Source organism: Fundulus heteroclitus, chromosome 21, assembly GCF_011125445.2.
Source record: "Fundulus heteroclitus isolate FHET01 chromosome 21, MU-UCD_Fhet_4.1, whole genome shotgun sequence".
NCBI lineage: Eukaryota > Metazoa > Chordata > Actinopteri > Cyprinodontiformes > Fundulidae > Fundulus > Fundulus heteroclitus.
Genome location: NC_046381.1, coordinates 41,860,859 through 41,888,681, shown reverse-complemented (window position 1 = coordinate 41,888,681; position 27,823 = coordinate 41,860,859). Strand labels below are relative to the sequence as shown.

At 40.7% G+C, this 27,823-nt stretch overlaps 1 protein-coding gene across 1 annotated transcript in view; it reads right to left on the bottom strand.

Moving 5' to 3' along the window:
- The window catches only part of LOC118556959 (NACHT, LRR and PYD domains-containing protein 12-like), a 45,335-nt gene extending 25,179 nt beyond the window's left edge, over window positions 1–20,156 (bottom strand). The window contains exons 1-2 of the mRNA XM_036125727.1: window positions 19,901–20,156; window positions 11,504–13,289 (exon numbers count right to left, since the gene is read on the bottom strand). Of these exons, the coding sequence (XP_035981620.1) occupies window positions 11,504–13,289; window positions 19,901–20,156 (2,042 nt within the window). The remainder of the gene's footprint in view (window positions 1–11,503; window positions 13,290–19,900) is intronic.
- Window positions 20,157–27,823: the final 7,667 nt, after the last annotated feature.

The window sequence follows — 27,823 nt, the reverse complement described above, 5'->3', positions numbered from 1 at the left end:
AATGCATGGCGGAGGCCTTATGCTATGCACCTAATAAGGGTTTCTTTATTATTATAGTACCGTTAATACAGCCCGAACCGTAGGGTCTACCCCCACATACTATATATCGAAATGTTGGTCTCGACGCCGCGATCAGGGCTTTTTGTACTTGACGCCGTTTCGGCTTACGGTTGGAACAAAATTCACAAAAAACCACTTCTTCAACACAAAATTCACCAAAAACCACTTCTTCAACACAGTTGACCTTTCAAAAATGCGCGGCTAAGCACGGCACTGGTGTTGTGGGGGAGTGGGTTAGGTGTTGGGCTGCAAAGCAGAAGATCGTAGGTTCGACTCCAAGCCGTGCCAAATTCAGAGAATTACATTTTCACCCAATATTTAATTTCCCTTTGGCTTTAAAAAACGTTTTTTTCACATTAGCCAGATTAATTTATCCAGCATATATCTTAAATATACCAAATACTACAATAAAACATAATCAAATTCATCAGTAGAAAAAGGAGGAACAAACGTTATTGATTTTAAAGTGATTAATGTCGTGATTAAATTAAAATGGCTGCAGACTTTAATTAAAAATTAAAAGAATTTATGGTTTATTTTCCCTTCACAACTTTAAAAAAAAATTGGAGGAAGGAATTTCTCTTAAGATGTAACTTTGATCCGGCAAAATTACCGATTAAATTGTCAGACTACCACAGAAGCATTCCAAAAATATGTTAAAAGTTTTCATGTCTTGATTAAGTTACTGGAAAATAACCGTAAATTAACAAAATAAATTTGATTTGTAACAAATGGGGACCACGGGCAGTTTGTTTTGGATGGATTTGCCTTATGATGACGTCATCGGGAAGCGCCCGAGTCGATCTGACCAGCCGAGTTGGAGCCGTTTTACACAGCTGATCATCAACAATTTTTTCGGATTTCCAGAGGTCTTCACCATTGACATTCGCAGGAGCTATTGCTGAAGCAACAAAGCCCACGTACATGGCCATTGGATGCTCCAACACAACTGGTAAAATTGGAAAAAACATTGCTTATTTCAACTTTCCATGAGCTAACCGGGCTCGTAGCTGGATTGCCATCTTGAAGAGAGCTGGCCAGAGAGAAAACACGTCATATGCAGTGACCATTTCGAAGAAGAATGTTTTGAACATGACATGAGAGCAAGGATTTTAGGTAAGTTATTTTTAAATTTTAAATTTTTACATTAGAATTTGCAGGGACTTTACCGACCAGAGGGGCGGAGGGATACCACATGTGATGTGATATCCCTCCGCCCCAGCATGTGCTGAAAGCTTTTATATTTTAATATTTATAGAATAATTACCACCTGCCCTATTTACTAGGGGGCAAATATATAACTTAAGTCACTTCAGCGATCTCTCCTCCGCTGTGTGTGTGTGTGTGTGTGTGTGTGTGTGTGTGTGTGTGTGTGTGTGTCGGCAAATCCGTGCTGCGCGGAGCGCGAACACACACACACACACACATTGAGCGCGCAGCGAGACAGGTATTAAGCGTTTAAACACATAAACCTACAAATACTGCATAAACTTTACTAAAAAAATGTTGCGTTTCGAAACGGTCGCAAGCGCATGCGCACTGTAGCTCACAGCCGGACTGCTTTTGCTCCGAGTCCGACTAAAGACGTTACAAGATTACGCAGAGCAAGAGGTGGTCCCGACGACAGTCATTCTTCAGGTAAGTTATTATTGCGCTGCTTTAAAACATAGAGGTATTTGAAATAAACAAACAACACTTGGTCTTGGGGGGAATAAAAGCCAGGCGCCCCGCGGTCTTTATAATATGGTGGTTGGGAGGGGGGGAGACTGCAGTATAGCATAGTAGCATATGAAGTCTTCTGAATTGAGCGCGTCGGAACCAATCTGAGCGCGCAGCGAGACAGGTATTCAGCGTTTAAACATCACATGCACGCTCAACTTTCAAACTGTGCTCAAACACTACCCTCGCGCTCGGCTCTGTTTGCTCGTGTGCGCAACCTTCTCTCCTTCCAGGCTAAACGCCAGGTGTGCGCTCGATCGTTTGTTAATCCGTTTGCTTGGTTCTGTCTCACTGATTTCGATTATACACTGGAGTGCGGATTTTGCCGAAAAACTGAAGTCCCTGGCCGCCATCTTTCTACTCCCTACTCTCACAGAATCCTATAGGATTTGGCCGCCATCTTGCTACTCCCTACTCTCTGGTGAGGCTTAGTTGCTAAAGGAGGCTGATCTGACACATGGCCTTTGGTGAGCTTTGGTGACATTAAGTATTGGCACTAGGGTTGGGTATTGTTAGGAACCTCACAATTCGTTTCGATTATTGCTGTTGCGATTCGATTCGATATTGATTTAAAGTTGTGAAGACACAAATGATTTTATATAATGTTGACATTTTTAAAATATTTATTTTCATACAAACTTCTGTAACATCACATTTCTGAGCAAAGAAACAAACTTGTTAATGCAATGTGCTTAAAACTGTTCTTAATAAACAATAAAAAATAAAGTGCATGTAAAATAAAATTAGTCATAGCTTATCTCTTGAAAGTCTAATATAAATAAAAATGCATTTCAATAACATCTGTGCATATGTGTGCAGATTTAAACACAAATCATAGGGTTGTATTCAACTGAATTACACTGAATAAGTTTAGTGCTTGTAAACATTCTTAGCTTTTCAATATGTAGTGATTAACCTCTAATTTTTAAACATATCTTAAACTGAACTATAGTACTGTAGCCAGAAATAAAGAATTGTACTGTAACAGTACAGTTCTTCATTTCTGGTTACAGACTAAGTAGGCACGTGGAGATTCTTGTTTAGAAAAAGCAGCTGATCCACATGCTCAGGCTTCAATGCACTTCTCTGGGCTGTGACTATGTCACCTACTGTGGAAAAGATCCTTTCAGCAGGCACACTACTGCCTGGGATGCAAAGGTACCTTTTAGCTTGGCATGACAACAAAGGGTATTCCCCCTCATGCTCTCTCCACCAGTTGAGTGGATTTGTTGAGAGTGGCAGTGGTTGTACCCCTTTGTAACGCACCACCTCATCCAATGCCTTGGTATCTGTGGTTCTGGACACTGCTACTGGAGTTGTATATGCGCTTCCAAAAAGATCAGCCAGAGCACAATAATAATAATAATAATAATAATTGAACTTTATTGATCTCACAATGGAGAAATTCACTTCTGCATCTTAACCCATCCCCTTGGGGAGCAGTGGGCTGCCACTGTGCGACGCCTGGGGAGCAATCGAGTCCCTTGCTTTCTTTGGTGATGGTCCAGAAGGGTCATCAACCGGTGATACTGGACACAACCATGTTAGCGGCTAACGCTTAGCATGTTGCTAACAGGAAGTAGCTCTAGGACGGTCTCACCAACTTCTGCTTTACAGAGTTTGTACTTCCTTTAGTAGTTTGTAATACCTTTAACATTTTTATTCACATATTTCATTTTTTCATGCTACATTGAAGTATTTAATCATTTTTTAATAACACCAATTTTCCATGCTGCTTGGATGCAGACCTTCTCCTGTCGGCTGGTTTTGACGAAGACAAATCCTTTTCACACTTGGAAGATTTCATTTAAAATCCCCAAGTAATAAAAGCCTACGACCAAGGAACTCGGAAGCTTTGCCTTTGACGGTTACGCACATCACCAGGCGGGCGCCTTCTTCAACTTCTTCAGAAGTTGAACGTTTCTAGTTTAAATTTAAATGCTTAAAACCATGTCTATCTTTGTTTAAGGGGTTAAAAAATCAGTTTGGCATGAAAACGGATATTTATTTACAAGGGACAGATAGTGCATTGGGACTTGCTCTACAGTCGATCCCGCGACCTGACGTCACAACCTGGGAGGTGTTCTTCACCAAGATGGCAGCCCCCGTAAAAAGGCCTTCAAATGAAAATTACTCTTAATTAAAAAAGCTTATCATTTATTGAACAGTATATAATAATTTTATACTTAAAGTACTTTCAGCAGTTATAATTCTAATTTTGACCGGACTTCTCCTTTAATTCATTTGGAATTTCCAAAGGAGACAGAAACTTACAATCTAGTTGTTACCCACTTCCTTCTCTTAGGCATTGCAGTTTTTGTCTAATCAAAGGTTCACAAAGACATTCTTTTATCACACCAAAAACCCCCTCCTGATTAGGCTGTAGATCTGTGGGGGCAGAATCCATGGCTTCAAGCTGTCATCAACTCTTAAGGTGCTCATGCAGTACGGCTAATTTATTACTCAAAGGGGTCCAGCCAAATGGCCTAAAAGCCATAAACCAGCTTCCAAAACATCCTGTAACTGCGTGCTTTTCTTTGTCCTGAAAGATGAGACCCTGTTTAGAGGCCAGAAGTACCTTATTTCTTTTCCATACAAATGTCTGATTAATAGAACTGAAATATTTTCCTCAACACTAGTTATAATATACACTATGGGACAGAGATAACCTTAGTGTAGCTTTTAAAACTATCCTATATTCAATTGGTTTTGCTCAAAATGTGCATAAACCGACGCACTCTTGGCTCCATACTTTAGACCTTCCATTATAGTAGATCTTTATCGGACAATGCTGCATCAAACTTTAAAAAGTCTGTCCCCCTCTTAATATCGTCAGTATTGCAGAAATACCCTGCAGATAGCAGCAATGTTGTTTCTTCCAATTCACAAATAGATGTCTTTGTAAATGGTATGACTTCGTCATTGCGTTCTGCATTAGACAATGTAGCTCCCTTGAAAAAGAAGGTGATTATTCACAGGAAGCTGGCTCCTTGGTTTAATTCAGAGCTGCGTTCCTTGAAGCACAATGATAGGAAATTGGAGAGAAAATGGCGCTCTACACACCAAGAGGAATCCTACCTAATCTGGAGGGACAGTCTATTGTTGTATAACAAGACCCTTCGCAAAGATAGAGCAGCATATTTTTCATCATTAATTGAGGAGAATAAGAATAATCCTAGATTTCTCTTCAGTACAGTTGCCAAACTTACACAGAGTCATAGCTCTGTTGATCCATCCATTCCCTTAGCTCTTAGCATTAATGATTTTATGGGATTCTTCATAAATAAAATTGATTCCATTAAAAACAAAAAAATAAGCATCCTCCCAAACATAATTACCTTGTCCTCAGTAAGTGAGACAGCATTGGAGGAATCTTTAGAACCTGCGCAGTGTCTGAACTGTTTAAAAGCGGTAGAGCTTTCTGAGCTATCTAAAATTTTAGCTTCATCTAAACCTTCTACCTGTATGTTAGACCCAATCCCAACCAAGTTGTTTAAGGAGGTATTCCCTCTGATCAGTGGTCCTATTTTAGACATGATTAATCTATCCTTGGTAAATGGATATGTACCACATACCATGTCTTGATCAAGATGAGTTAGTAAATTACAGACCTATATCTAATCTTCTTTTCTTATCTAAAATTCTTGAGAAAGTAGTTGCTAATCAACTATGTGAACATTTACAAAGTAATGACCTACTTGAGGAGTTTCAGTCAGGCTTTAGAGCTCAGCATAGCACTGAAACAGCTCTGGTGAAGGTCACTAATGACATTCTCATGGCCTCAGATAATGGACTTGTGTCTATACTTGTCCTGTTAGATCTCAGTGCTGCATTTGATACAGTTGATCACAATATTCTCCTACAAAGACTTGAGCATACTGTAGGGATTAAGGGAAAAGCATTAGGCTGGTTTAAATCTTATCTGTCGGACAGATTCCAGTTTGTTCATCTTAATAATAAATCTTCCTCAAACTCTAGGGTCACCTGTGGAGTACCACAGGGTTCAGTCCTTGGACCAATTCTATTTACTATATATATGCTTCCGATTGGCAAAATTATCAGACAGCATGGGATTAATTTCCACTGTTATGCTGATGACACTCAGCTATATTTATCCATAAATCCTGATGAATCCAATCAGTTACTTCGACTGCAGTCATGACTTGATGACATCAAAAGCTGGATGACTTTACATTTCCTGCATTTAAATTCTGACAAGACAGAAGTTGTAATCTTTGGGCCAGAGTCTTCAAAAAATAAAGTTCTTAATCAATCACTTAATCTGGATGGCATTAACTTGGCCTCTGGTAATAAAGTTAAAAATCTTGGTGTTGTTTTCGACCAAGACATGTCATTTAAATCCCATATTAAACAGGTTTCCAGAGTTTCCTTTTTTCACCTCAGGAATATCGCCAAAATTAGAAACATTCTGTCCAGGGGTGATGCTGAAAAACTAGTCCATGCATTTGTTACTTCAAGGCTGGACTATTGTAATTCTTTACTATCAGGAAGTCCACAAAATGCAGTTCGAAGTCTTCAGCTGATCCAAAATGCTGCGGCAAGAGTTCGGATGAAAATCAACAAGAGGGATCATATTTCTCCAATTTTAGCTTCCCTTCATTGGCCTCCTGTTAAATCAAGAATAGAATTTAAAATTCTCCTTCTAACCTATAAAGCCCTTAATAATCAAGCTCCATCATATATCAGAGCTCTGATTACCCCGTATATTCCTAACAGAGCACTTCGCTCTCAGACTGCAGGTCTGCTGGTGGTTCCTAGAGTCTCTAAAAGTAGAATGGGAGGCAGATCCTTCAGCTATCAGGCTCCTCTCCTCTCCTTCAGCTTTTAACTTTTTGCTCTCTCTTTTTTTCTTCATAGTAGGTACACCTGGTCTGGCGTTCTGTTAACTGTGACATCATCCAGAGAAGACGGCTCACCCGCTACTACCATCTAATGTAGAACAGATTACTGGAACAATGTGTGCTTCTGTGCTTTTTTGTCTCTCTTGTTGTGTCTCTGCTCTGTCTTCTGTAACCCCAGTCGGTCGAGGCAGATGACCGTTCATACTGAGCCCGGTTCTGCCGGAGGTTTTCCTTCCCATTAATGGGGAGTTTTTCTTCCCACTGTCGCTTCATGCTTGCTCAGTATGAGGGATTGCAGCAAAGCCATGTACAATGCAGACGACTCTCCCTGTGGCTCTACGGTTCCCCAGGAGTGAATGCTGCTTGTCGGTACTTTGATGCAATCAACTGGTTTCCTTATATAGGACATTTCTGACCAATCTGTATAATCTGACCCAATCTGTATAATATGATTGAACTTGACTTTATAAAGTGCCTTGAGATGACATGTTTCATGATTTGGCGCTATATAAATAAAATTGAATTGAATTGGTGGTTTTGGCTTCATCTCACTTACAAATCATTTTTAACTATACATAAAAATGACCCCTCTTACTTTTACTGGAAGTGACCAGACTGGGTAAAATTACTTGTAATTTATCAAAGAAAATAGGAGGGTCAATTTTTAATTTAGTAAAAGAGAGTCATAACTTAATGTAACAGATAACGGCGTTACGTTACTTCCAATATAACACAGTGTGTCACTACAACTGCATCAATAAAGCAGCGCTAATTCAGAGCATGCTCTCTGCTGCAGGAGTTTACCAGTGGGTGACTTAGTTTAGCACTTTACTTCTTTAGTGGTATAATACCTGGAGTATACTCTACCTGACTGCTATCTACAGTGTGGGACCCCTATTTAAATTTACTATGTGTATTTTAGTTTGATTTATTGCTGGAGGAGAATATTTTTGTTACAACCATTTTATAGCCAGTTCTAGCTTGTTAATATGCAATAATTATCAAGTTCAGTTGCCCTGCGACAGACTGGCGACCTGTCCAGGGTGTACCCCGCCTCTCGCCCAGTGAACGCTGGAGATAGGCACCAGCAACCCCCGCGACCCCATGAGGGATTAAGCGGTTTGGAAAATGGATGGATGGATGGATATCAAGTTCAAAAACATTTAGTTTATTTTTATTGTTCTTCTATTATAAACATTGAGTAAAATAATAATCATCATCACATCTACATAATTATAATGTAATTGATTATATATTAAATGGTAAATGTAAATGGCTTGTACTTGTATAGCGCTTTTAACTAGTCTTGACAACCTCGAAAGCGCTTCACACTACAGTCAGTCATTCACCCATTCACACACACATTCACACCCTGACGGTGGTGTTATGTAAGTATCTACTGCTGCCCTGGGCGAGACTGACAGAAGCGAGGCTGCCATGCACCGGCTGATTAACATTTATGTGTGGCTGTGTTTTGCAAAATACATCCTTAAAAATTTGTTCAAAATTCAGCAAGTTATAGTTGATTAAAATTAATTCACATTACACTGAACATGGCTGTCGACAACCCCCCTAAATCTCGTCAGCGCCCACAAGCGAAAGCTGTCGATGCGGGGTCTACTCTTTATATTATGTCTATGACCGCCCCGGTGGGAACCTTATCTCGTTGCCATGGAAGCGATTTTAAAAGGTGAAGATGCTCTTTCTTCTTTTCTGGCAGTGTGCCTACTGAGAAGACATACAACATCAGGCTGGGTTTGCCCCACGTGGCCTGGGTCAATGGGGGTAAAATCCGCCCTTATTGCCTCAAACAGGTGTAATTAAGTATAAATTATGCTGATACCAGACGTTACCAAAAAAAGTGTTTTTTCTACAGTCACTTGTGATCACAGGAGCCAGTGATCGCAGAGTTTGAGAAGCTGCGCTTATACTCATCAATTCTGGGGTAGTGATGCATAAGAAGTGCTACATTTCCTATAGGACCCCTTTTAAGACTATTAGTGGGCTAAAAGCAAAGCTGAAAGTAATCATTCAATCTGCGCCACCACAAAGAAAACATGTTCAGAGAGCCCTCTAGACCTATAGGAGTTTTGTCTGGTTACGCCGGAGACTGAGATGAGAAACCTGTCACTGTGAAAGGTGATGACAATGGTTAAGCTTATAAACTGTAACAGGCTAGAAGTGCATGGAGCTGAAAAGAGGGAAAACATGAGCAGCTGGATCATGGGTAAAGACGCACCATGAACCCCTGTGTGCTTTAAGTGTTGAACCTGAGGGAAAAAGGTCAGACCGTATAGGCTTGATGAAACTCAGCCTGATTCACCAATGAGGTAATATATCTACACTGTTAAACAAACTCATAGATTAATGGTAATTGGGGATATTTTCATTGCCTGGATATGAATCTGATCATTCAGATTTTGCCTTTTATAATCAACCACAATATTTCCTTGTAAAAATCAGGGGAAAAAATATTGTTTTATAGTGTTGAGCAAAGCAACCATATTTCCCCTTTTTAAAAATGATATTCTTAACTCAGCATTATTTATACAATCTAAAAACCTAGTAATTCAAAACAGAATACAAAGTTAATGCCAGCAGAATGTAAAATAAAAGGCAGATCCACAAAAACAAATAATAAAAACCTCAAACACTAAAATTTCAAACTGTGTTTTAAGAGAAAATTAAACCCACAAAGTGAAATGGCCATCCTGATATGTAAACATTTTTGAATCCAGAGTTTTGTGCAACAACAGAGAAGATGTGGTTACCTATAAGCAATCTTCGTTTTTTGAATGGCTTTTAAAAACTAATCTGCAGACCTGAGCAAACAAGAGGGAGCGTGCATATGAAGCAGATCTGACGTACTGGAAAGCAAGGCCATGAAAACATTTAAAAACAAATAAAATAATTTTAAAATCAATCCCAATGTGAACCATTTACCAATGACTTACTGCTAACTGGAGAAATGTGCTCTCATTTTCCGGTAGCAGTTCAGAGAAGAGCAGCAGCATTTTAGATCAGCTGCAGTCAAGCCACTGGAGTTTTATTAAGTCCAGAGTAAAGCGCAGTGCAGCAATCTAAGCAAGTTGTAATTAAAGCATAGATAAAAATATTAAATGAGCTGTCTCAGTTTGAAAAAGCTTGACTAGAACACAGATTTTAACTGAGCATTAAAGTTAAAATTATTCTCTAGTCTTACACTCAGGTCTGCAGCTGTCAGTGTCAGAAACTGACTTTAAGGTCCCACGTCAACACTGATGTTAGAGACATCAAGGAGCCCACACAACATCAACTTTTCAAAGGTTTACTTTTAGAGCAACTACTTTCCTTTTGTCATAAAAGTGTCATAGAAGTCTAACTGTCTTCTGCCTAAAAGAGAAGGCTAAACACTGTTTTCTTATAACTGACTTCTGAGGGACGAAGTGAAGAGGAAGAGGTCAAGAATGGAGCGTTAGAGCAGTGTGCTTGCACTCAGAAAAGGATGCAAGTCCCCGGTTCGATCCCCAGTGCCTGCACTCTGGGTCCCTGAGCAAGACCCTTAACCCCAGATTGCTCCCCGGGCGCCTTACATGGCAGCCCACTGCTCCCCAAGGGTGATAGGTTAAAAGCAGAGAACAAATTTTGTTGTAATGTATGTTTCAATGACAATAAAGATGATATTACTATTACTATTACTATTACTAAAAGTTGAGAGGTATGACCATGTGTTGCATATGAAGTCAGTGAAATGCATGTGTCACACGGTTAATATGTGAGAGTTGAGAGCCCTGCTAATTACTGACCAATACCCATGTCTAAATATCACCAGTACATTCCATACTCAGCTAGCTTAGCTTCAACACAAAGAGAGTGGTGACATATTTTTCTATTCTTTACCAAAAATAGTTTCAAAACATCTTGACCTGCTTTGTGAACGAAGTAATAGTCACAAAGATGAATGTTTCTCAAAGCGCAAGCCTGTAGAACACATTTAGCTTGAACATTAGCTGTTTTTCTATCTTATGGACTGAAACGCTGCTTTTCCCGGAGAAACTACATCAAAGATAATGAAAGGTACAAGCAATCACTCCCTAATGTAATTCACATACAAATTTGACAAAGATGGGATGTCTCACTCTGATTAAATATCAAACACAAAACCTTTTTAACTATTTTTAGCGTGGATTTACTTTGAATAATTTTAAACTATTAACTTATTTATTATATTATTTATGTAATTTATTCACACCATGAATTTATTGTTCTCTTAACAAAATCCAGGACACTGTTCATTTGTTCACAATTTTTCTTGATCTCGATTGGTCTTTTTCCTGGTTTCTTGGTCTAGGGGTGCTGGAGAGGCTGGAGATTACTTAGAGGTTAGTTACTGAACAGCATACAAACCAAGGCTGTTCAATCATGCCGCTCATCTGCGGTGTTTTTCACACAATGTTTCTGATGTTCAATTATTTATGTATTTTTTTACAAAGAAGTCATTTACGGACCAGATTACCATCACACACGGACTGGCAGTGGCCCACACACCATCAGTTCAATAGCCCAGACTTAAAGAGTGATTTTCTAAAAAGGTGAATTATGGGATAACAGCCCAATGAGTGAAGAGCTCATTGGGCTATTTAAAATGTGTCTCTGGATGATTGTATCTTTCTAAAAGATAAAAATCTCTAAATACCAAAAGCTGGAGCAGAGCTGACCTGAATGAGCTGAAGATTTAGAAATCTCAATGGTTGAAACAGTCCAAAGTATGAAAGAAGAAGTTAAAGGGCCAAAAACATCCAGAACCAACTTGAATAATGAACAATAAACAGGATGACAATAGTGCTGAATCAGCATCACTTAATGAAGACATCTGGACTCACCGAGCCTTTCTGCAGTTCCTCATAGCTGGAATCAGTCTCAGTCGTCCTGCTGGTGATGTGTTGTACTTCTCCAGGTCCAACTCATCCAGAACCTCCTCTGACATCTGCAGCATGTAGGCCAGAGCTGAACACTGGATCATAGAGAGCCCCTCTGATCTATTCTCTGATTTCAGGAACTGTTGGATCTCCTGATAAACTGAGAGGTCCTTCATCTCCATCAGACAGTGGAAGATGTTGATGCTTCTGTCTGGAGAGATATCACCAGTGTTCATCTCCTTCAGGTTGTTGATGACTCTCTGGATGGTTCCTGGACTGTTCTCTGTCTGACCCAGCAGGCCTCCTAAGAGTCTCTGGTTGGACTCCACAGAGAGGCCATGAAGGAAGCGAGCAAACAGGTCCAGGTGGCCATTTTCACCGAGGAGGGATTTCTGCATGATTCTCTTCAGGAAGTCCTCCAGAGATGTTTTACTGTATTTTTGTCCCAGGAAGTTCTCCACCCTCTCTGTGTTCCTGCTGGTGAAGCAGTGGAACATGTAGACTGCAGCCAGAAACTCCTGAATGCTCAGATGAACAAAGCAGTAGACTGCTTTCTGGAACATCACACTCTCTCTCTTGAAGATCTCTGTACAAACTCCTGAGTACACCGAGGCCTCTGTGACATCCAGACCACACTGCTGCAGGTCTTCTTGGTAGAACATGATGTTTCCTTTCTCTAGATGTTCTAACGCCAGCCTACCCAGCTTCAGCAGAACTTCCCTGTTGGCCTCCACCAGCCCCTTTGGACTCCTCCCATGTCCTTCATGGTACTTGTTTTTCTTCTTTCTGATCTGGACCAGCAGGAAGTGAGAGTACATGTCAGTCATGGTCTTGGGCAGCTCTCCTCTCTGCTCTGTGGTCAACATGTTCTCCAGAACCGTAGCAGTGATCCAGCAGAAGACTGGGATTCCACACATGATGTGGAGGCTCCTGGAGGTCTTGATGTGGGAGATGATTCTGCTGGACAGCTCTTCATCACTGAACCTCCTCCTGAAGTATTCATCCTTCTGGGCGTCGATGAAGCCTCGTACCTCTGTTACCCTGGCAACACATGAAGGAGGGATCTGTTTGGCCGCTGCAGGTCTGGAGGTAATCCAGACGAGAGCTGAGGGAAGCAGGTTTCCCTTGATGAGGTTTGTCAGCAGAACGTCGACTGATGACTTCTGTGTGACGTCAGAAACAAGCCGACTGTGGTTGAAGTCCAGAGAAAGTCTGCTTTCATCCAGGCCGTCAAAGATGAAGAGATGTTTGTGGGCAGCCAGCTGCTCTGCTGGGAGCTTCTGGAGGGTTGGATGGAAAACATGGAGCAGCGTGAGAAGACTGTGCTGCTCACCTCTGATCAGGTTCAGCTCCCTGAACGACAGCAGAACCACCACACGGACATCTTGGTTCTCCAAGCCCTCGGCCCAGTCCAGAGTGAACTTCTGCACTGAGAAGGTTTTTCCAGCACCAGCGACGCCGTTGGTCAGAACCACTCTGATAGGTCCATGTTGGTCAGGTAAGGCTTTAAAGATGTCGTGACACCTGATTGGAGAGTCATGGAGGTTCTGGATCTTGGAAACTCTCTCCTGCTGCTTCACCTCATGTTGGGTATTAACCTCTTCACTCTGTCCCTCTGTGATGTAGAGATCAGTGTAGATCCTGTTGAGGAGGGTTCTACTTCCTGGTTCATCACTTCCTTCAGTCACACATTCACATCTCCTCCTCAGACTGATCTTATGTTCCTCTAGAACCTCCTGCAGACCAACATCTGCTGGAACAGAGAAGAAAAGACAACTGAAGGAAAAACCTGATTTAGTGATGAAGTTGGAACAGAAACATCTGGAACATCAGGAGGTGTTATCATTAGAAGGTCTCTTAGTTGGGCGCCTGCATGCAGCGCAGGGCCTATTGATCTTCACCTAATAAGGGTTTCTTTATTTTTTTATAGTTTATTTTTCTTCCGTCACCATTAATACAGCCCGAACCGTAGCCGAACCGCCGCACACTTTGCGGCGTCTCAACGCCGCAAAGTGTGCTAGTTGTAGTTCACGCCATTTAAAGTTACAGTGGCGACATAATTAGCCAAGAACCACTTCTTCAACACAGTTGAGCTCTCCATAATGCAAAGCTGGGCCTGGCAGTGGTGTTTGGTACAGTAGGCTAGGTGTTAGGCTGGCACTCCAAAGGTTTTAGGTTCACAACCTGCTGGGGGCCCCCAAAATTATTTTTCTTTTTTTTACATAAAGGACTTTATTTAACATGTTTTGTGACAGTTTGTATTCAGACGTTTTAAGAAAACATTAAAGTATTTTATGTATTGTTTATTAATGTATTTTATATTAATACATAACCTCCTTCTTTTTCCTGTCAAATCCTGCCACGAGCATTTCGCTGGCTATCCTAATAATTGAAAACTTTGTAATGTAATGAGGTCATGGACATCCTCCATTGGGAGCACCTTTTGACACCCACTGCATTGGCTGTGATGAATGTAGGAATCTGAATTTCGCACAGTCACTTCCTCTTAACAATTTAAAATTTTCCAGAGATTATCAGCCATGAGTCACTTTTGTGTCCCATTTTGGATTTCACATGCTTTCCTATTTGCCCTTGGACTCCAACTGGACCTGGCATGATGCACAGACATGACCCCCCCCCCCCCCCCCCCCCCCCCCCCCCCGCCAATACAGCACCACCCACCTGTGGGAAATGATGCTACACACCATTCTGGTCAAATGTTGAGTTCTGGGCCCAGATTTGGTGAGGCTTAGTTGCTAAAGGAGGCCGATCTGAGCCATGACCTTTGGTGAGCTTTGGTGACATTAAGTATTGGCACCCTTTTTGAGGCACTTCCCAGTACAGGATTTGGACCAAACTAACAGAGTACCATCACCCGGTCATACTGGATACAACCATGTTAGCGGCTAACAGTTAGCATGTTGCTAACCGGAAGTAGCTCTAGGAAGGTCTCACCAACTTCTGCTTCACAGAGTTTGTACTTCCTTTAGTAGTTTGTAATGACTTTTAAATTTTTATTCACATATTTAATTTTTTCATGCTACATTGAAGTATTTAATCATGTTTTAATAACACCAATTTTCCATGCTGCTTGGATGCAGACCTTCTCCTGTCGGCTGTTTTTTTTTGGTGAGGCTTAGTTGCTAAAGGAGGCCGATCTGACACATGGCCTTTGGTGAGCTTTGGTGACATTAAGTATTGGCACCCTTTTTGAGGCACTTCCCAGTACAGGATTTGGACCAAACTAACAGAGTACCATCACCCGGTCATACTGGATACAACCATGTTAGCGGCTAACAGTTAGCATGTTGCTAACCGGAAGTAGCTCTAGGAAGGTCTCACCAACTTCTGCTTCACAGAGTTTGTACTTCCTTTAGTAGTTTGTAATGACTTTTAAATTTTTATTCACATATTTAATTTTTTCATGCTACATTGAAGTATTTAATCATGTTTTAATAACACCAATTTTCCATGCTGCTTGGATGCAGACCTTCTCCTGTCGGCTGTTTTTTTTTGGTGAGGCTTAGTTGCTAAAGGAGGCCGATCTGACACATGGCCTTTGGTGAGCTTTGGTGACATTAAGTATTGGCACCCTTTTTGAGGCACTTCCCAGTACAGGATTTGGACCAAACTAACAGAGTACCATCACCCGGTCATACTGGATACAACCATGTTAGCGGCTAACAGTTAGCATGTTGCTAACCGGAAGTAGCTCTAGGAAGGTCTCACCAACTTCTGCTTCACAGAGTTTGTACTTCCTTTAGTAGTTTGTAATGACTTTTAAATTTTTATTCACATATTTAATTTTTTCATGCTACATTGAAGTATTTAATCATGTTTTAATAACACCAATTTTCCATGCTGCTTGGATGCAGACCTTCTCCTGTCGGCTGTTTTTTTTTGGTGAGGCTTAGTTGCTAAAGGAGGCCGATCTGACACATGGCCTTTGGTGAGCTTTGGTGACATTAAGTATTGGCACCCTTTTTGAGGAACTTCCCAGTACAGGATTTGGACCAAACTAACAGAGTACCATCACCCGGTCATACTGGACACAACCATGTTAGCGGCTAACGCTTAGCATGTTGCTAACCGGAAGTAGCTCTAGGAAGGTCTCACCAACTTCTGCTTCACAGAGTTTGTACTTCCTTTAGTAGTTTATAATGCCTTTAACATTTTTATTCACATATTTCATTTTTTCATGCTACATTGAAGTATTTAATCATGTTTTAATAACACCAATTTTCCATGCTGCTTGGATGCAGACCTTCTCCTATCGGCTGCTTTTGATGAAGACAAATCTTCATCACATTTCCTGGTGAAAAAATTAACCAAAAACCACTTCTGCAACACATTTGATCTCTCCATAATTCAGAGCTGTGCATGGCACTGCTCTTTGGTACAGTGGGTTAGGTGTTTGGCTGCCAATCAAGCAGTTGTGGGATCAATACCTGGTGTGGCAATTTCAGAGTTTTACATTTTTACCCAACATTTAATTTTCCTTTGGGTTTAAATCAGGGCTTTGAACCGATTTTTTTTCCCAATCGGTTCGTTCCGAACAGAAACGGAATTATAACAGTGAGCCGACAGGAAGAGGGGGGAAGACAGGTGGCAAAGCGCCGCAGGTCGGATGTCGATCCCGGGCCGACCGTGTTGAGGACTAAAGGCCTTCTAACATGGTTTGCGCTAACCGCTAACCTACAAGATGTCCTCTGCAGACGCGCCCCGGAAAACAAAACTTGCCAAATCCAGTCGGGAGAAGGGCGAAAACATCATTTCCACCAACAAAAGCCTTCAGAGCCGTCCTCTGATGTTCTTTTAATGAAACAATATTAGGTAGATTAGACAACACGGAAGAAATAGCAGCATCAATGTTAACGCTTGCTTCCTCGACGAGCCGCCATTGCTATCAAAACAGTCTCACGTCATGGTCGCATCTTCACTACGTCACATCTATGAAACTCCAGCCCTGCGTCCTGATTGGCCAGACCATAAAATTGGTTGGAGAAATTACTTTCTATGGGCGATGTCCCAGATGTATGTGAGTGGGGCTAGGCGGAGCGACATACAGCTGGCGGAGTCAGGTTAAACGTGCGCAGGAAAATAATTACTTTTTTTTTTTAGTTAATTAGGCAACGAAAACTTTGAGGAACGAAATAAAACCCGTATTAACCGGTTACCATTATTTTTAAATAAGTGTTCCAGTTCCAGAACATAAAAAATAATAACGTTTCCGGTTTCGTTTCTGTTCCCTGTAAAATACAAAAAGTTCCCGGTTTTCGTTTTCGTTCCTTGAACCGGTTCAAAGCCCTGGTTTAAATAAGTATTTTTGAATTTAAATCAGTACACTTCACCATTTTTGATGCCTTTAAAAATGTTGTTTACATATTTAATTTTCAACCTCTTCAACACAATTGACCTCTCCATAATTCGCAGTTGAGCATGGCGCTGGTTTTTGGTATAGTGGGCTAGGTGTTTGGCTGCCAGGTAAGAGGTTACAGGATCGTCACCCGGTACGGCAAATTCAGTGCATTACATTTTCACCCAATATTTATTTTCCCTTTGGCTTTAAAAAAACATTTTTCTATTTAAATCAATACAGCTCACCATTTATTCATGCCTTTAACATGTTTATTCACATATTTCATTTTTTCATGCTACTTTGAAGTATTTAATCATGTTTTAATAACACCAATTTTCCATGCTGCTTCGATGCGAACCTTCTCCTGTCGGCTGCTTTTGATGAAGACAAATCCTTTTCACTCAGAAGATTTGATTTAAAATCCCCAAGCAATAAAAGCCTACAACCAAGGAACTCAGAAGCTTTGCCTTTGACAGTTATACGCACCACCAGGCGGGCGCCTTCTTCAATTTCTTCAGAAATTGAACGTTTCTAGTTCACGTGATGTGATGCTAAACAAATGGATCCGTCCTTAGAACCAGAACCTTGTTAGATGGTCAGACAGCAGAGTTCTGTCTCTGCTTTGTGGCCAGTATCTGTTCACTGTCAGGATCTGATTCACAAAGCAGATCAGAGGAAGAAATGCTGACAGAAACATGCAGCAGCTTTCAGCAACATGAACTCTTTAGCATCATGTCACCATTGTCCTCATTTCACTGTTTCTATCTGACCTTCTCCCACAAACACAGCAGCTACAGAAGAGGCAGGGAGACAGAAAATGTTTCCTGGCAGCATTTTCAGCCTTAATGAAGGAAATTTGGAGGAAATGCTCTAATCTGACAGAGAAACAGCTCATTGGATCAGGTAGTGTTCACATTTCAGATGCTTTTCTCCCTCAGAGACTGGATTGGATGTTATTAAAGAATGATTACAGATTAGAAATGATATGGGACTGATTTGACCCTTAGAAGTAAACAGCATATATAAATATTGCATGTTTCTACAAATATATCTTCTGAACTCTGGGATCTATCTTCAGAGTAAATAAAGGTTTCTGTCTCTCAGACTTTCCTTCCCTCTTTCTGTAAAGCAGCAGTGCAGCAGGTTGTTTTCTCCACCTTTTTGTTTTTATGCATCAAAATGAGCAGCAGCTTTAAAGGTGTGCTATGCAACCGGGGTTGATTTTCCAGCGAGGCTCCCCCCAGAGGGCGAAAGTAAAAGTGCACTGTCATAAAGATGCTCAGCTGTTCTGGTTTCTCCGTCAAGCCAGGCGCGGTTGTTTTGAGCTTAGCAGACAGGTGAACGCAATGAAAAGTCGAAAAAATGGCAGTACAAACAATGACTAACACAGTGAAAGTATGAACATCAGGGTTTCCTGCAGTGCTATCTTGGCGAGGCGGTAGCGTGAGTTTGGCGAGGCGGCCGCCTCGCCAAACTCACGCTACCGCCTCGCCAACATTCAAAAAAATAAAAAAATAATAATAATAAAATAAAAAATAATAATAATTGCATGTTTATTTGACGTTAACACGCGGTTCTTTGTTGTTGCTTTCGTGCATGCATATAGTGAATGGCAGGGCAAAAACACATGGAGTTCTCGGCGTAAAGCAAGACCGACTCTCGCAGTCTTGCACGAGACTTCTGAGCCTGTGGGTGCGGGCCGAGGGCTCTTGCAATGGGGTACTGCGCACGTGACGTCACCGCCTCAAGAGCAACGCCCCTTTTGGGGCTTAGGTAGGGCAGACAGGTACAGAACGCCCGTAGCAGCCAGTTATTACACGCGCAACAGAACCAGCGATATGACCGACTTTGCAGCCATTAAACATTCCCAAGACGATGTCCCAGGCGCACGGTTTACTGGTCGCACTATCGAAGAACACACCTACCTTCAGCTCAAATGATGGCTTGAGTGTCGAGGGCTTAAAAAGACCGGAAAACGGGCCGAGTTGATCGAACGGTAAGCTTTGTTTTTTTTTCCTGCGCAGCGATCATGGCGTCGTCGGCTGTTTTTTTTGTTTGTAATCACCGTCCAGGGATCGGTATATGTTTAATGTTTGTCTCATTTGAAATGTTTTTGAGTAGGCTATCCTGGTAGCAGGGTATCATGTTAGCGCCTGCTACCATGATAGCCTATATGCTATCATGGTAGCAGGTGCTTCATTATTAACATGTCGGCCACCAAAATACTCTTACCTGTTCACTACTTGATGTCGCTGGAATTGGGTCAGGATGTTCTTCGGTTGTGCCCTTTCCTCCGACAAAATTCTTGCTACATATGTACTTGAATTTGGTAACTTTTTCCGGGTTGAACTGTTGTATATTATACTATATATGTAGCCCGACCACACCGTTGTACCAAGCGCACACATTTCTCCTTGGCACTCTTGAATTTCGGGAAAGTAATGAAGAAAACATCCTTCATATGCGGCCGATCAGCGTACCTCGAGTCGCTGTTGCACGTTCCATAGCAACAATGTTTATAAACCATGGTCTTAGATTTTGGAAAAAGCAGTCTTTTAAACGAGTACAACCTAGGTTAACGCACGTCTCTTCCACAGCAAAACAGCGGCGGGTTTGGGAGTTTGCCCTACTGCGTACCACGTGATGTGACGTCATCGTGACGTTACGTTTCTAAAAATAGCTCGTTCGCGGTACGCCATTGCTGCAAGTATGGTTTTTCCCCCACAGACCACCAGGGCGGCCGAGAAAACCTTTGTTCGACCTGAAATGACTCATTTAATCATCCAAAACTGTATGGAACACATTAGTTAACTGAAAAATGTTGCATAGTATGCCTTTAAGGAGATGTTCAGTTTTAATGCATTTAGCACAAAGGGCTGAAAACAGAACCACTTCAAAGCAAACCCAATAGGTTGTTGAATTTCCAAATCCCAACTAAAGACGTGGAATTGGTTCAACAGAGACGATAGAAGGAAGTTCTGATTGGAGATGTTCAGTCTCACCTGGAGCACAGCTGCTCTGATTGGCTGCCAGCAGTCCATCTCCGGTTCTGGGTCTTTCTCCACACTGGGGGCAGGAGGAGGGTCCTGATGGAGCAGACTGGACCCAGTATGACGTGATGCACTGTCTGCAGAACCAGTGTCCACAGCTGGTAGAGACCGGATCCATCAGGACCTTCTGACACAAAGCACAGCAGGACCGCTGCTCCTCCTCACCAACTATGCTCCTCTTCCTCCATCTGTGAAGACATTTCTTCATCAGTGAAACAGTTCACTACCAACAGGGTGGGGCTGTCCTCCTGAAGCTGGAGATGTTCATGAAAGTCCACCACAAACAGCGGACAAGAAGCTGGGTCAGAATAGAACCTCAGCTTTGCTTTCTCTTCATGGAAGCACAATGAGTGCAAATACAGAACTTAATGGTGCCATGACATCACCATATAAACCATTTCATGTAGTTGCTATTACTGCATATGTAGCTTTTCCAAAGAATTTAATTTAAAAGAATATTAATCTAAATCCAAAGGCTTTAAACTGGTGGCATAATTCGATAAAGTGAGACCGAAATACAAAGCAACATAGACCACAGCATGGTGGGGGAGCTCACTACGGCGCACCGTGAAACAGGAATATGCTGCTGGGACCCAGTAATTCACCGCAGTACTGAAGCAGAGAAAGAGAACTAGCTGCCAGCATACCTGTAACACAGTTACATTATGTAGCTGTCTGCCAAACACAAACTCGCTTTTCTTACATTAACGAGCATTTAGAAATTAAATAAACTTATGGGTAACGACACCATTGTGGCTGCAACCTTCCGTGTTGGTGCAGACATTTTTTAATCAGTTTATTTGACAACCATGACTTGAATTCAATCCATTTTCCATCACGCTTGTCCCTGTTGGGGTCCTGAGGGGTGCTAGTGCCTATCTCCAGCATTGAATGGGCGAGAGGCGGGGTACACCCTGGACAGGTAGACTTGAATTCCCCTCACACTAAACTATCTTCAGTAAAGTCCCCATAAACTCTTGTGTGTTTGCTTGATGGTTTGCTGTGATTGGAGAATATGAATTACCTAGAAAGATAAACTGTTTTCTGATCCGACCGTTTTAGAGCAAAGCAGCAAAGCTGACCACCCTTGAAAGGGTGCTTTGGTACTCATCAGTGCACATCAGACCATAAAATGCCCCCAAAACCTCAGAAAAATTAAATTTATTGTCAGACCCCTCTAACACTCATCAGTCACTTGGTAGAGCTGCTGCTGTATCTCACGACTCTCTGGGTCTGTTATACATCACATAAACTGGTTGGACAAAAGATAACAGAACCCATCCCAAGCAAAAAAACAGCCTAAAACTTGGGTTTCCAAACAAGCTAACACCACACATTTAAAGAAACAGAAAACCATAACCTATCATAAACTAAATAAGATATAGCTTATAGAGGTCAAGAACATTTGTGACTAGTCCTGACTTTATGAGCTCTTATCTTGATTCTCTGTCAGAGGAGTTATATAATTGGTATTTATTTAAATACATCACAGACAAAACAATTTTTTCCCAATAATCTCATATTAACTGAAAAAATAGCAATAAATATAACGATTAATTCTTCATTTTCAGGAAACAGCTCTCTCTAACATTATAGTGAATGTTTACCCGCCCATTAAAGTGAGCTGATCACTGTCACTGCATGGTAGAGATGGCCTTGATAAAATAATTTACCCCTTTCACTGTAGTGAGAGACTGGGTTTCCATTTGGTGGTAAAACCTTCATCACTGCAGGATACAGGAACAAATTCTTTAACCCACATCACTCCTGCTGATGCTTGTCTCTGTCTCACCACCTCAGCTAAGAAGTCCTGGTAAAAAGACACTTCTTGGTCTCCCAGCTTCACTCTGCCTTTCTCTCTTAATATTATGATAATGATAAATATAAAAATATACTATTTGTTTCTCTTGCTGCATAGAGAATCATCTGTCTGTCCATTTAACTGTGCATCCTCATCAATACCACTCCACCCCCCGGTGGGTCTGAGGGGGAGGTGGACATCTATATACGTCACTCTGGTGATCAATAGGAAGAGTAGTGTGTTGGTAGAAAACCCCAATAAAATGCTGAGCAGACTTTTATTTAAGATTTAAATGGAACATGGAAATGTTTCTATTTGAAATGTCCTCATGTATGTCACCAGCACAGGTATCAATAACACCGTGGTTCTAAATGCTTCTGATAGACCAGTTTTCCCAGTTTATAAACTGAACCATCATTGATTCTCAGGCCTTCAGTTCAACACTAATGGTTCCCTGACTCACTTCCTTCAGAATTATTTAGCTTTATGTTAAAAGAAAAATAAAGTTATTTTGGATTCTGACCCTGAAGATCAATCAGCTAATGTTCTACATTTTATTTCTCTGCAGATTTACATCCATCAGTTAGAAACTGGTTTCTTACTCTAAATCTGAGGGTCCAGGTTCTTTTAATTCTGGAGGTTTATCTTTGGACCAGTCACTCCTCATAGACGGACAGCTGGATCCTGGAGGTTCTGCTCTCTGTCTGTGGTTCTGACCTCTGAAACACCAACATGTTGTTATTCAGATCACATCAATCAGTGAGAAACTCTGAGATAAAACCAGAGAAGAAGCTCTGAACACAAACTGCTGCAGAGAAGCAGAAAGTTTAAAGATCCAGAGTGAAACATTCAGATGGATCTATTGGACCAAACTGAACATTATCTTAAAAACTTGGTTCCACTGGTCTGGATCAAATGGGTCCAACCAACACCTGCAGAGTCGCATGGATCAGTTAGAAACTGGGTTCTTACTCTGAGGGTCCAGGTTCTTTCAATTCTGGAGGTTTATCTTTGGACCAGTCACTCCTCATAGAGTGAAAGCTGGATCCTGGAGGTTCTGCTCTGTCCTCCTTTAGATCCTCCATCTTCTGGACTTCAGACAGCCTGAGAGAGAAACCAGAACCAGTCAGTTCCCAGTGATTTAGCTCTAATAAATATCATGTAAAGCAAAAAGCTTATTCTACCTGGATTTACCTAGGCATTGTTTGTCATCTGACGTTTATTATGCGCCACAACTTTTGAAATTTCTCACCACCGCCACGTTTTAGTATGAAAGGCGGAAATCTAATGCTGACTTCAGTATTTTGCAGCAGTAGAGGCAGTCAGCTGTTCTGTAGGTCCTAACAGGATGTTTTGCTGAATAACTGAAAATCATGTTTAATCTCCAGCTTCTCCCAGAGATGCATTGATCGTGAAACTCAAATTCCTTCCATCTGACAACTTGAAGTTGTCCTCTTCACAAACTGCTTCCTGTCATAATTATCTTGTGATAATCCCTCTCCAGACTGAAAGACTTGAGTGACTTTGTTTCTTCTGTTCTCAGATTTAGATGAGGGCATATAGTTTTGGGTTCTTTTAGCCATCTTCATGTTAATCTACACTTTGAGATGCATGAAGTTCACTTTGCTTTAAAAAAAAGTTTGCAAACTTATCCAAAAAACAAATAAAAACATTTTTATGAACTTAAAACACATTGTTTGCACAACTTTATGAACTTAAATAATTTTTATTAGAATTAACTTAATAGTGACTGTAAGCTCTTTTTGGTGAGTCAGATTTTAGAGCTCATCTGCTTAGACTTAGACGAACTTTATTGTCATTTTGTAGTGAGTGCGTACAGAACGAAATTTCATTTGCATACAGCTTAAGAATTTCAGTGAATTGCAGTGGATTCCAGTATAAAGTAACTTTGCAGGATAGCAGGTAGCATCCTGTTTGGATTCTAAACTACTTTGTATATTTCCCCATTATATTCCCATCAGAATCAGAAATACTTTAATAATCCCAGAGGAACATTATTTTTGTTAATCATGCAGTTCTGCATTTACAATTTGACAAGACTTATCAGTCAGGACAATTGACTCTTTATCTGGGTGAAGGATTTGTTTGAGTCATCAAACCACCAATAGATCACATGTTAGACTTCTTAGTAAGTCCTGTATTCCATAATATTAAATATTTCCCGTTAATCATGATAAAAACTTCACGCATGGTTTTGACAAACCTCACCCATGGCTAAAACAATCTGCCAATGAGGTTAAACTGCTCTGCACAAATCTCCACCTCTTTCAAATACTTAATTTTTATGCATGGACTCTATTTCAGTATTTTGAGATTAAGCATTTTTTAATCTAAACAGCTCATAATACTTATTTGAAATCAGTATAAACAACAAGTTGATGAGAATTGAGTTCTGCTCCCTTGACATTGTTGAATGTTACATTTTACAGTGTACAGGTTTTATTGCAGGGATTTTCAAGATTCTAATATCAACAACTAACAATGTCTAAATTTGGCGACATCAAACCCAAAAACTGTGAGTTAATTCATGCTTTATCAAGCAAATAACTGTATTTCCACATAGAACCAAGACAGTAACGAAAGATTCTTCCTCATTGGAAATCATTGCTTTAAAAACAATATTTTTTATAAAATGTATAAACTTTATTATAATAGCATTTGTAAACAGCAATCTAACAACAAATTTTAAAGAAATTTGAACAATCTCAATCTTGGTGTTTTTTTTACAGACATCTCTACGCGTCATTATTTTTTTCTTCATGCTTGCATTGTGTTACGCGTACATCTAGGCTTTTATTTTGAAATATTTTCCCGCACTTCCGGGCCAGCCGTGAAACCGTCTTTGTCTTTCAACTCTGAAGAAGAAAATGCTAAAAGGAATTGGCAAAATACAAAGAAGGGCCTTTTTTTCATTACGTTTTTCTGGTTTTTCGTTTCTAAATTCTGATGACAGGAAAGGAAAAACGGCTTTGTTTTCCGTTTTTCCGTTTTTGATTTGTAAATGGAAAAACAGAAGTAGTATCCGTTTTTGGTATTGGTTTTCAACAAAAAAAAAACATTTGCCTGAAGGTACACGGACCACTAAGGCCTCCAAACATGGGTCGCGCTACCCACTGTGACATCAGCGCGCCCGTTTCACTGTTTCACTTCCTTGTCTGGTCAGTTAAAAATTAGACAAAGCTGATTGGACCGCTATTCCAGCGTCCATACACCCCCCTCGCCCCCAACCCACGGCCAGAAACCATCATTATAAACACATTTATAGCTTCTGATGGGGTTATTAACAGGGGGGGGGGGGGGGGTTGGGGGAAGAGCTGCTGCCAGATATTGCCTTCATTTAGAACCAGTCATGGCTGCACTCTGGATCATAAAACAGTTCTGCTAACCAGATGCAGTTTAAAACGCCACTTAGTCTGTTTATAAGTTTCGTTTTTATTAATTCTGCATTTTTTAACTACATGCACCGTATTTCTGTTCCTCAGCGCTTGCTCCTCTCCCCCCTCCCTTCCCTCAGACCCAGGTGCTTTTATCACCATTCACCATTCAAAACGTGAATCACTACGTTTAATGTCCTCACATCGGTAGCAAAGTGTGCCAGTTAAAGTCAATAGGAGAGTTACTAACTGTGTTTCATGCTCTTTTGTTTTTAACAACATAGAACCAGTGGCGCTTCGGTGGGCTGCTGCCTCGCGCTTTAATTCAGGTGCTCAAAATTATGTTACATGTAATTTGGGTGCGCACTTTTAAGGGTCATTTTAAATAACTTGTAACATCAGGGGCTTGATCTCAGACCCGTCAGTCCCCCTGTTTTCTCTATCGAAGCCCTTTACAGTCTTTATTTATGCATTTCCCCGCTGTTTATCCGTCGCACACAGCGCACGGGGGTAAAATCCGCCCACGTCACCGCCCAGAGCGCACTGATGAGACCAATAGAGATTTATCTGGTCAGCGCGGCGACTGAGATGAGAAACCTGTCGCTGTGAAAGGTGATGAGAATGTTATAAACTGTAACAGTCTAGAAGTCCACTGAGCTGAAAAGAGGGAGACATCAGCAGCAGGATTGTGCGTAAAGACACAGCGGGAACCTCTGTGTGCTTCAGTGTTGCTGCTCAGGGGAAACTGTTGCATATGCCATATGCCGTATAGGCTTGATGAAACTCAGCCTATAGGTTATAGATCTACAATGATAACCAAGCCCGTAGATGAATGTGTAACTGTGTAATAATTCAGTCAATAACTTAAAACTACTTTATTTTATTCAGTATTATTTTTACAATTGTGTGTTTTTTATGTTTTAATCCACTAACTGAACAATAAAATATTAACACGTCTTTTTCTTTTTTTTAACAAAAGTAATACATGTTTTCTTCAATGTCTGGTGGGATAAAAATGAGATGGAGTTGACTCCACCGGCTCTTCCAGGGTCTAGTTAGCCCCACCCAAACAAGCCCCACCCCCAAAATTAGCATAATCTCACTCTTAACTTTTGATAAAAGTTGAGGTCTGGTTATTAAGTATTCTCTGTAACAAAGAAATGGGTGTCAACAGAGGATCAAACAGAACTGACTTCCCATATAAAAACATCCTAAGCTGAAGAAAAGTTGGAATAAAATGATTTTACCTTTAATTCTGACACACACGTGTTTTTTCTTTTTTTTGTTCTTCGAAGACAAAATGGAGCCTGAGCTTCTCTTCCTGCTGCAAGTACACATGAGAAATAGGAAGTGCTCAGCCTGCCCCTCCCGTACTCATTTACAGGAAATCAGGCGGTTTGTTACCAAACACGATGTGTTCAAAGACATTCAGTAATTTGGAGGATAATTTTAACTTCAAGAAGACATGAAGCCTTTTAAGGAGACAAGGAGATACTTTTTTAGTTAGTTTAATATTTCTAAAACTGCTTAGAGATATTAAATAGACACATTACAAGTATAGCTGCTCTAAAATCATCACTATCTGTTTCTGGTTTCATAACTGGTAAGGTGAATAATTTTATTTTTTACTTTAATTAAAGTCTGCTCCATTTTTCTACTACGAATCTTGATATTTCTATTTAAAGTATTTGTTCATTTTAACAGAGAAACCCTTTGCCTTTTACAATATTCCTAATATAGATATTTAAGCCTCAAAATGTAATATGATCTGATAAACACCAGCAGTAGCAAACAATTTACTGCCAGACTATTACCAATAAAGGCAGAGATTGATTTATTATCAGCATCTTCTCTCAATTTTTTTTTTATAATTAAAATGTTGTAATTTCAACATCTGTGTTTTCTGTGTTATGTCTCTCGTTTTGATGTTTTTTCTGTGGTTCTTTGTCAATCTTTTAAATCTTCCAGGTGATTTATTTTTTTTCTATGATCTTCCTGTATTACAGTTTGAACAAACCCGTGTCTGAAAGCTGCTAAATAAGTCAACACTTCACCATGTTGCTGGGATCTAAAAGTAGGCTGACAGGAATCGGTTGGAAGAGGTGGAGAGACATGCAGCGAAGGACCGGGGGGATTTGCGATGGGGGTGTGTGTGGGGGGGTATTTGCGACTAAGGCCTCCAAACATGTTTGGAGGCCTTAGTTTCATAAAAGTAAAACATATCCACTTCCATGTCTGGTCAGATAAATATGAAACAAAGCTGATTGGACCGCTATTTCAGCGTCCATACAACCCCCCCCCCCCCCCCACGACCAGAAACTATCATCATAAACACATTGATAGCTTCTGACGCGGTTATAAAGTATTCTCTGTAACAAAGATCTGGGTGTCAACAGACGATCAAACAGAACTCTGGCTTTCCAAAGAAAAGACTCACTAAGCAGAAGAAAAGTTGGAATAAAATGATTTTACCTTTAATTCTGACACAAACGTGTTTCTTCTTTTTGTTCTTCTGAGACTAAATGGAACCTGAGCTTCACTTCCTGCTGCAAGTACACATGAGAAACAGGAAGTGCTCAGCCTGCCCCTCCCGTACTCATTAACAGGAAAGCAGGCGGTTTGTTACAAAACATGACACTTCTCACTTCACCATGTTGCTGGGATCTATAAAAAATCAAA